Raw genomic sequence first — 11,333 nt, forward strand, 5'->3', positions numbered from 1 at the left:
GGTGCCACCACAGCATGGCTTGATGAGGGCTGTGTAGGTCTGCGTCTGGGGTCCACATCTGTGAACCCCGGGTCGCCGAGGCAGAGCGTGTGAACTTAACCACTACACCGCTGGGCTGACCCTGAAGTGATGTTTTGATATATGAATATATTTTGAAATGATCACCATAATCAAGATAATTAACATATCATCACCTTTCATAGTTGCAACCTGTGGCTATGTGGTGAGAATACTTAAGATCAAATCTCTTAGCAAATTTCAAATATACATTACAGTGTTATTAACAATAGTTACAAGCTGTCCATTTCTGCTCTGCAAACAACATGTGGGCCACCTGCTCTCGAATTTGCTTGGTCTTGATCCCATAAATGATGGGATTCAGCATAGGTGGAACCAGAATGCAGATATTAGCCAAAAAGATGTGGACATGAGGTGGAATGTAGCGTCCAAACCTCTGAGTAAGTGTTGTGAAGATTGCAGGCCCATAAAAGAGGATGATGATGCAGACATGGGAGCCACATGTGTTGAGAGCTTTGTGGCGAGCGTCTTGGGAAGGCATGTGGAAGACAGCACAGAGAATCAGCACATAGGAAACAAAAATTAACAAGACATCTAAGACAATTGTTGACACTATGACAAAAAGTCCATACCAGATGTTCACTCGAATGTCATCACAAGCATATTTGGCCAAACCAATGTGTTCACAAAAGGTATGTGGAATGATGTTATTTTGGCAGAAAGTCAATCTTTTCAAAAGAAATATTATGTGGAAAATTGTACAATAACTTCTCAGAAAGATGATAACACCAATTTTCCCAATCAGTGCATGTGTAAGAATAGTGGTGTATCTCAGTGGGTAGCATATGGCAATGTAGCGGTCACACGCCATCACCAACAAGATCCCAAACTCAGAGATGAAAGTGCAGTGGATGATGAAGAACTGAGTGATACAGCGATTCAGGGAAATCTCCCCAGCATGGAACCAGAAGATGGCCAAGGCCTGAGGTACTGTGCATGTGGAAAGGACAATGTCTGTTCCAGCCAGCATGCAGACGAAGAGGTACATGGGTTCATGGAGGCTGCTCTTTGTGAGGATGATGAAGATGAGCAGGCTGTTCCCAAGCAGGGCGATGACATAGGAAATGAAGAAGGGGATGGATATCCACATGTGCTGGTCCTCAAGGCCCGGGATGCCCAGCATGTGGAAGACTGTGTGGCTAACACCAGTGTGGTTTATGGTAGTCATATCTGGAGAAACCACCAGAGACATCATCTCTTATTCACAGGCAGAGATGACAATACAGATTTTCCTTAATATTCTTTGTGAAGTCACAAGGAACTTTTGGCATATGTCACACTCTCCATCTTCTTTGAACATGCAAATAATAAGAAACGTAAAAAGTTAATAGGATATGTTCTCTACCTCAATGAGTTATAGTCTAATTAAAAGAAATACATATCTCCAGCTAATAAAATAAACCATTATTGTATGTATTTCTCCTACAAACAGAGGATTGTGAATATACAAAGGAAATCATTACATGTATCTGGGAAGGCTGTAAAAAGACGTGTCTTGTACCTAAACTTGAACTTGACCATGGGATGGGTGTTTCATTACACGAGGAGAATGAAAAGAGGGGGAAGCTACAGAAGAAAACACGGGTATACAAATCAAAGTATAGCATGTTCATGAACCAGTGTTTGCTCAGCTCCAGGTGGCTGTGCATTGGGAATACTGAAGAAAGCAAGGCAAGTGGTTGTACAGCCATATTTTGCCTAATTGTTGGAAATGAGATTTGAAATCTCTCTGACTTGATTGCATACAATTTGCTTCCTTGTGAAGAGATTCAAGAGACCTTTAAGAGGTAACATTGACAGGGTCTGTGTGCCTGAGGTGAGGCACTGCTCACGTTCATGCCTTAAGGAACTAAGTTTAGAAATGACTAAAATTGGAAAATCAGGCATTATTGCTGGTAGGGGATATGTATGATACTCAGAAGATTTTTCTGCACATGGAATTTCATCATTTAGTGCTTAGTGTACATTTATTCACTCATTAACTCAGTCATCCTGGAAGGAGTAATTATTCTTAAGGCACCATATTACAAACTTGGGATATAGAAAAAAATGGGAATTTGCCTGAGTCCCATGGCCTTATGGCTTGAGAGAAATCCAAATTTGTAAGCAGATAGGTTGAAGAATTGGAGGCAAATGTTAATTCTCTCTAATGAAGGGGTATTTAAAAATATCTGAGATATTATATATAATAGCTAAGTTATATCTTTTGTTCATTAACATTACTTCTTCACTCCAGCCACCCTCTTGGTGCCCTTGATTTTCCTTTCTGGGGCGGAACATCAGCTCCAATTACCATCCTCCAAGTGCTGGGAGAAAGTGTTCTGCCATCAGAGTCACCCATCGAAGGAGGCCGGTGAGCTGGCGGAGGTCAGGGCGCTGTCTCCTATAGAGCAAGGGCTGCTCTGTGAGAAAGTTCTGTCCAGTGAGGGCAGCTGACCTCCTGCAGGAAAATCAGTGGGATGGCACCGGAGGGATGTGAGGGCTGATGTGTGCCCCACAGACCTGGCTGGGAAAGGAAAGGAGAAAAATGACAAGAAGGAAGAGGCCATTGAAGACACAATCAACAAAGTCAGGGCTGGAGAGGAGGGCAGGTTATGGATGCTGATGATGGCCATGTGTTTTGGGAAAGGAAGTAGCAGAGGAAATTTCACTAATTGGAGCCAGAGAGAGAAGCCAGGGAGCTCAGAGGTTGATGATTTGCCTGTTTTATTGGCTTCTTGACCAAGTTAGAGTGACTTTGGTCCAACACAAGTTCATCCTAAATGCCCCTCTCAATTCTCCTCCCCCATAGTTCTCACAGCTGCCTGAGATGGCCTGGTCTGCTTCCCACACTCCGCTTTGGGAAGCGCAGCACAGATCCTTGCCCTTCTCAGGGCTCGCTCATATTTTCCAAGAGGGTTCTGCAGTCTAAGTCAATATATTTTCTGTTTTCTCACGTCCAGTATAATTCTTAGGACATTTGTCATATATAGGATTACTTCTCTTTCTTTACTAGACGTCTTTAATCTCAGCTACCTTTAAACTGTGACTCTTAACCTCCCTTCCCAGACCTTATGCTCCACTTCTACTATAACCAACCAGATTGGTACCTCTGGTCTTTATCATTCTTTGTCCACATATATCAATAGCCTCCAAGAGTCCTATACTCTCTGGCCTGTCTGGGACATAACAGCCAGCTCAGTCCTTATCTTGATCCTGGAATCCCCCCCTCCCTTGCAGATGTCTAATTCACTCACCAGTATTTGCCGAGTCTTCAGGAACAGACGTGAAATTGGAGATGAAATTCAGCTTGTTGGGGGCCAGGCAGTTGGGCTGTTTATTCTCTTTCATGAGACCCCTTGAGGGAAGCACTTACATCAGGGCCCCAGGGACACAGTTGTCTCCACCAGCCTCACCTTCTTCCCAAATGGCCTGGATCCCACACCCTCAGTCCATTTCCCCACCTCCCTAGCCTTCTCCTGACTATTTTCTCTCCTGCTTCTCCCCACATGCTCTGATCTCCATCCCACACTGAATGTTCATATTTATGATGCTTCACTACAAAAACCTCTCCCAGCTAATCCAGCCTTGCTGCAGGCCTGTTTTAATACTTACACTGGCCTAAATATTGAATGAAACTACTGATTATTAAAGTTATTTTCAATCTTCAACATCAGTGCATGCAATTAGTATGTAAAGATGATTTTCAAATTTTTGTTCTTCATGTAAAGGAGGATGTTGCAGTTATATTCTTCTCTGGAGTGGTCATAAGATTCATATTTTGGGGTCATAAATAATGAGTTTTAATTCCACACACAATATGTAGAACACACATGATTCTTGACATTTGTGACACATTTTTATCTCATTTGCCTGCCTACCGTGTAATTCTGTTTAGTGCTTAGTCTCCAAAAATCCACGTTTATGGTTGCTAGGAAAAAAAATTCTCCTGCCCTTTATATTCTTTTATAAGTAATTTTTTTCCAGATTTTACTCATCCTGACTATATATGTTGAACTTTTTTCAACTTGGTAATAGCTTTATATTCTCACTGATTTTAAAAGTAATCTTGTACATTATTTTTTTAATTTATTTTTTATGAGGAAGATTGGCCCTGAGGTAACATCCGTTGGCAATCCTCTTTTTGCTGAGGAAGACTGTTCCTGTGCTATCATCCATGCCCATCTTCCTCTACTTTATACACGATGCTGCCACAGCATGGCTTGATAAGTGGTGTGTGGGTCTGTGCCTGGGATCCAAACCTGTGAACTCCCAGCTGCTGAAGTGGACAGAGCAAACTTAACCACTACACCACTGGGCAGGCCCCATCTTGTACATTATTTTTAAAAATCAGATAACAAAGACAGAAGAAGAAAGGAATTCCACCTTCAAAAAAAAAATGTGTATTTTGATATAAAAACATACAGGTGTATTATCCTGGCTAGTCCTCCATACTTTGTGCTCTTCTGAAAATCTTACTCGCTTTTCATTAATTAACTAAATAATTATATGAAATTAATGCTTTTTACTTATCCATCCATGTCTTTGTGGATAGAATTAGCCCATTTGTTCATTTCAGACTCAAGGCTCAGGGAGCCCAATGAGCAGCTATCAGGACAGAAGCAGGTGCAGATTCCAGAAGTGATCAGATCTGTGAGAAGCCTATTGTGGTGACAATCTCAGATAGAATTCTCTTTGGTGCACTGCATTTCATTCAAAATAGGTGATATTTGTTGAATTTTATATTTCCTAAAAATTCTAAGATCCATTTTTAATATTTTCAAAAAGACCCATAAATGCTCAGAAATGCATTGCACTTTCTTGTAAAGGTAAGCCCACCTCTCTCTTCTCATTGTCAACAGGCATAAATCAACAGCCATAATTGTCATGTGACCAGTGGACTCTTGACCTATTGGCTGAAGCCAGTATGTGAAAACCTTGCGAAGCTAAACCCCAGAGAAACAGCTCTGAGCATGTGACACGACCACATGAATGAGGCTTCTTCAGACCCGGAGGGGCACCAACTGTCATGTACGGAAAAGCTCATCAACTGGTGGAAAACGTCAGTGATGGGAGACGAGTGAGCTGTGGACACCTGCTGTGCACACGGCACCCAGAAATAACAATCAACACTGTACTGCACACTGAAACAGCTTTTAAGAGGGTAGATCTCATGGCAAGTGTTTTACTGCAATAAAATGAACTTTTCAAAAAAAAAATCGTGTAAAAGGTTTCCAAGCCAACGACAGGGAGGCAGAGGAGCTGAAATAGAAGGAGCTGGAGAAGCCTCATGGTCAGAACAAGGATGTTGCAGTGTCAGGTGGGAGACCAAGAATCTGAGGACTAGAATCTACAAGGTCTATTTCACGGATATCAGCAAGCGTTGACGCTGGTGGTCAGAAGCCACCCTGAACTCCACCAAAGTGCAGATGTCCGTGTCATGAGTGACTTCCTCCACACTTGTGCCCTGGTGCCACACACAGGCCCTGGAGCTAGAATCAGCCCTGGAGAGAAAGGAGGAGGGGATGCACCCTGAACTGACTGGGAAACTCTTGAATTGACAGGATTCCATTACTCAAAAATGACTAGTTTAAGCTTTTGACATTAGGTAGAAAAAGACCTGAGTATAAAAACTATGTATAACATGAACTATGTTTAGCCTAGTGTCTAAGCACACAGTTTCTGAGGTCAACTGCTCAAGGTCCGTTACATGATCTTTCTCTGCTTCAGTTTCCCAATGTGGAAACTAGGATAACAGACCCTGCACTAGTCCCCCCTTATCCGCAGTTTCTCTTTCCACAGTTTCAGTTACCTGTAGTCAATTGACGTCCAAAGATATTAAATAGAAAATTCCAGAAATAAAAAATATATGTTTTAAATTCCGTGCCGTCAGAGATTGGATTGGTGGTTACCAGAGGGGAAGGGGGGAGGGAGGAGGGTGAAAGGGATAATTCGGTACATGTGTGTGGTGATGGGTTGTAATTAGTATTTTGGTGGTGAACGTGATGTAATCTATGCAGAAATAGAAGTACAATGATGTACACCTGAAATTTTTACAATGTTATAAACCAATGTTACTGCAATAAACAAAAAATTAAAAAAAAAAAAAATTCCGTGCCGTTCTGAGCAGAGTGATAAAATCTCACACTGTCCCATTCCCTCCCACCCAGGATGTGAATCATCTCTTTGTCCAGTGTATCCACTCTGTATACACTACCTGCCTGTTAACCCGTTGGCTAGGAAAAAATATAATACGTATAGGGTTTGGTACTATCCGTGATTTCAGGCATCCACTGGGGGTCTTGGAACATATTCCCCACAGATAAGGGGGGACTACTGTACTGCAGAAGATGGCTGTAGGATTAAAAGTTAATACATACAAAGTGGTTAACCCATAAAAATCATTTAATAAATATTAGCTATATAATGGTTCTGGAAAATAAAAATACTTTTTTCACCTCAGGATTTTGATGTCTAAAAATATCATACCTGTTACAGATGAGAACAAGGTCCATACTTTTAAAAACGATCCTGCACCATAAACATTTGTGGACCAGAATTTTATCATGTTTCTACAGCAAAAGTATGTGCAAAGATGAAGTAGACCCACCAGAAAGGCCTGCCTGTTACCTTGTCATCAGTGCACTGATCTGGGTACAGGCAGAAAGACTGGTTTGCAAGACAATGCCGGGCTCCATAGAAGGGATAGACAATGAGCTCTGCTTAGCCCCCCGGGAGAGCCGCTTAGAAATTGGGGAATATAGTCATCTTAATTTCAGCTTGCAGGAAAACCCAAATACCCATCGTAGACGTTTATGTGGAAGCAGGCAGACTTGGGAGCGGGGATACCTGTGGTCATTAACTTGTCCTTCAAGAATATAGGTTCAGTCACACCCCTATCCCTGGGGCCAAAAAGCTGCCACGTCATTTCCATGAGGGCAGGGGTTAGCCTACTCTATTCCCTGCTGAATCTCCAGTGCAGAGAACAGTGCCTACCACATGCTGGGAGCTCAATAAACATTTGCTGAATGAATGAATGTATCCAGCTTGTGGATTTGAGGATCAATACATTAGAGGGAAGAAACAGGTTGTGATGGGCATTAACCACCTTTGAGAAGAGTTTTTAGAATATATCCTAAAGGCAGGAATTGAAGATTTGGAAGCAATACATAATATGATCACATCTTTATTTCAAAACACATTTTGACAGCCATGTGAAAAAAATATTGAAGGAGGGAGATGGGAAGTAGAGAGAAAAAGAAAACAGAGGCATTGATGTATGAGGTCAGTTCATAAATTGCATTTATCACTTCTTGCTTAAGGAGAATGGTTCTGAGGTATGATAGACTTCCTTAAAGGTCATTATGTGACAGAATCTTTAAATTTAAAAGCAGCCATGAAGAAATATTATATTTATAGGCACAAAAACCTAAATTGGGATTCAGAGATTTTGAATACCTCTGCTGGACTTAGGAGCTAGTTCTTCCCCTAGTCTCATGCAATATTAGTGTATATTTTTGAAGAGTTGATAAGCCCAAGGGAAGGGAGATGGTTAAAGTTTCAGTGTGAGCACCTGGAGCATAAAGGAAAGAAAGAGAAAGGAAAAGGACTAAGGGGCATCTGATCCCCAGCCCCATTCCAAAGAAACAAAGATAAGTGAAGGCAGAAGACTACTCTTCTGGTGAGATTTTGGAGCATTACCTTAATGATGTGGGGCTACAGACACAGCATTTGGGAGAAGGGACTCCCCTCCCCTGCACTGTGCTGAACACAGCCTGCAGCACAGTGAACATAGTGTCTTTTGGCACCTTGAGACGGTGTTGGGAGCAACCTGAGGAGGGCATTGTAGTACTTATGGAAGTCCCTGTTTTTTGCAATTACAATCCCAAGGATCACGAGATGAGACAAGAGGAGTAAAGGAGCCTGGTGGAGAGCCAATACAGAGATGTGTTATCCAGCTGACTAACGTGGTTAGGGTGTCTAGAAGTTCAATCTGCAAAACTAGCCCTTGAGAAACCATAAAAATTGTGTCTCCATGCCATCCGTTGATTCAAAGAAATGATGAAGTTCCCCAATGGGATGTTAACCTGCATATTTCTGAGCCTCTGGCCCCAGAAGTACATCTGTGGCACCGTCAACAGAAAAAACACCAAAGTGGGAGATATCATGCCTCTGGAAAAGACAATCAAGAAAAAACTCACTTTGTGTCCTATGGAGATCCCTTGATTTATTCCCAAGTAATCCAATTAGGTAAACTCATGAATATTTTAAATATAGGAACTATTATAGAAAGAATTATTTGTTCAGTTTAACTGATAAAGCTTAAAAGAATGTGGCTTAAGAGTTTGAAGATCAGCCCTCAAACAGGAAAAACATACTTATTATCAAAGTTAAATTATTTCATATATTTCTTTTCACTCAGGGATGTTTCTCCTTATTTATAATTCCAAGTTCTTAGCAATAATATAAAATTCATTTTCATACTCAGGTTTTGAAGTCAGCATTTGAAAAGTAGATGCAGTCAATAAGTAAAGCCATCTACGAGTAAAAATGCAATATACTCCTTTTTCGTTAGAAAAAATCCTTATAATTAACCTACCACTCAAAATGAGCAAAAGGAAATAGTTTTAAAAAGTGATACCTATTCTTCTAATATCAATACACTACTTTATTGTGTGATTAATGAAATCCAAGGAGCTCCCCCAAATTTATGCCAATGAAGAGGCATCCGTGCTTACTTTCCTAGTGACCTCTAATTGTTTCATTCTATTATATTTCCAGAGGCAACCCCCTAAGACATTGCAAGCAGTATACTTTAAAATTAAAGTGTACAGATGGAATTAAGTTTCCTAATCCAACGACCTTGAAATGGGGAGATCAACCTGAATTATCTGGGTGGGTCCAATGTAATTACAAAGGTCCTTGACTATGAGAGAGGGAGGCAGAAGAAGAGATCAGAACGATGTAATGTGGAAGGACTAAACCCACCATGGCTGACTTTGAAGATGGAAGAAGGCAGCCATGAGCCAAGGAATGTGAGTGGTTTCTAGAAGCTAGAAAAAAGCAAGGTAATTAATTTTCCCCTAGAGTCTTCAGAAAAAAGGCTCAAAAAAAAGGGATGGCCTATTACTTTACTTACTGAATATCCTCCAACTAATCACTTATCCAGCACTCCAATATAAGCTTTGGTTTGCTCATCCGCAAAATGCAGTCATGGCAGTAACTTCCTTCCAGCACGATGTGAGCACTGAATTACATACTCCTGGTAAAGTACCTAGAACAATGTCCCCCACATTTGGAGTGTTTTCATGACTATTAGAAGTCCCTGTCCTCATTTAATATAAAATGCTCTTCTTGTTCACAGCTCTTCGCTGGTGGCACACCTAAAAATCAAACAAACAGGATTTAGTGGAAAGGGCTTTAAAGACACTTCTCACAGAAAATATAGACTAGTCAAAAACTCCATGCAAATGTTCTTCCTGACCAAGGAGTCAAAATCAGCCCAGCTCTTCAGCAGAAGCAGACTGTGTGAAGAAAGCTCTTTCCTCTTTTCTCCTCCACTGCCAGCAGCAGCTTACCCAGACTGTCCTCCATGTCGTCCGCCTGCTGGAGGCACTGGCAGAGCTCACAGATGAGCAGGGCTCCAAGGGTGGCGTCCTCCAGGGTGTCTTGGATGTCCACATTGATCACGTGCACGGGCTGGAAGGTCTCCTGCTCTCTGGCACACAGGTCTTCCACCACTCGGTCATAGACGCTCTCCCCACAGGTAAAGATGACGTCGAAGGTATCGCTAAACTTTTGAAATCTTTCTGGCGGGGCTTGATGCTTTTATTTGTTCCCAGGATGTGTAAGATTCCATTCCTGGCATAGAGTTGTTTGTCTCTCATGAGAAGGTTGTTGTACATCTGTTTATATGTGGTTGAGAAATCATAAACCACGGGAAGATTGGGCGCCGATCCTGGGAGCCTCACGTGAGATCCAGTTCGGAAACATCGGACCCTAAAGCCTTTTTTCCTGAGGATGCTGTGGGCTTCCATGCTCCTGTTCATGTTGCTCATACACACCACAGCCACCCTGAGTGGGGAGGAGGACATGATGGTGGCTACTTGGGACTTCAGTGAGACTTGTGTGCTTCAGTGGCTGCAGGGACTCTGAAGCCAAGTGAACCACCAGTGGCTACAGCTCTTCCAACTAGTAAAGTGTCAAAGAACAGGAGCCGAGTTTACATTGAGTCAATTTCTCAGAGCGGGAGGAGACTTCTGGGAAGTCTTGATTGATTGGATTATTATAGTGGACTCCCACCAGAGAACCTAATCTAATCATGAGACCAGTTAGGTGATCAAATTACCTAAACCTCTGATTCTTGACAAAAGTGCTGCTACTCTGTGGGAGCATTTTGAAACCTTGAGTTAGTTCTATTGGTTCACTTTTTATGGGGTTACTTTTTTTTTTTTGGTGAGGAAGATTGGCCCTGAGCTAACATCTGTTGCCAATCTTCTTCTTTTTGCTTGAGGAAGATTGTCCCTGAGCTAACATCTGTGCCAATATTCCTCCACTTTGTATATGGAATGCTGCCACAGCATGGCTTGATGAGCGGTGTCTAGGTCCACACTAGAGATCTGAAGCCTTGAACACAGGCAGCAGCAGCAGAATGGACAGACCCAACCACTATGCCACCATGCTGGCCCCGGGTACTATTTTTTTAAAAATAATTTTATTGAGATCACATTGGCTAACAACATTGTGTAAATTTCAGTGTGCATTATATTTCAGTTTCTGTGTAGTCTGCATTGTGTTCACCACCAATAGTATAGTTTTTATTTGTCACCATACATATGTGCCCCTTTACCCTTTTGGTTCTCCCTCTACCTCCTTCCCTTCTGGTAACCACCAATCTGTTCTCCTCATCTGTGTGTTTATCTTCCACATATGAGTGAAATCATAGGGTATTTGTCTTTCTCTGCCAGACTTATTTCACTTAGCATAATACCTTCAAGGTCCATCCATGTTGCTGCAAATGGCACAATTTTGTCTTTTTTATGGCTGAATAGTATTCCATTGTATATATATATACCACATCTTCTTTATCCATTCATCCCTTGATGGGCACTTGGGACATGTCTTGGCTATTGTGAATAATGCTTCAATGAATATAAGGGTGCATACATCTTTTTGACTTACTGATTTCATGGTTTTGGGTAAATACCCAGAAGTGGAATAGCTGGATCATATGGTATTTCTATTTCTATTTATTTATTTATTTTTTTGCTGAGGAA

General features: G+C 41.6%; 1 protein-coding gene and 1 pseudogene across 1 annotated transcript; both read right to left on the reverse strand.

The window, feature by feature from the left end:
* Positions 1 to 280: 280 nt before the first annotated feature.
* On the reverse strand, positions 281 to 1,246 carry LOC131409013 (olfactory receptor 52B4-like). Its single transcript, XM_058546228.1, has one exon. The coding sequence runs from the start codon at positions 1,244 to 1,246 to the stop codon at positions 281 to 283; it is 966 nt and encodes a 321-aa protein (XP_058402211.1).
* Positions 1,247 to 9,567: 8,321 nt separating this feature from the next.
* LOC131409014 (RNA polymerase II subunit A C-terminal domain phosphatase SSU72 like protein 3-like) lies at positions 9,568 to 10,151 on the reverse strand (annotated as a pseudogene).
* Positions 10,152 to 11,333: the final 1,182 nt, after the last annotated feature.

Source organism: Diceros bicornis, chromosome 7 (assembly GCF_020826845.1).
Source record: "Diceros bicornis minor isolate mBicDic1 chromosome 7, mDicBic1.mat.cur, whole genome shotgun sequence".
In the NCBI taxonomy this organism is placed as follows: domain Eukaryota; kingdom Metazoa; phylum Chordata; class Mammalia; order Perissodactyla; family Rhinocerotidae; genus Diceros; species Diceros bicornis.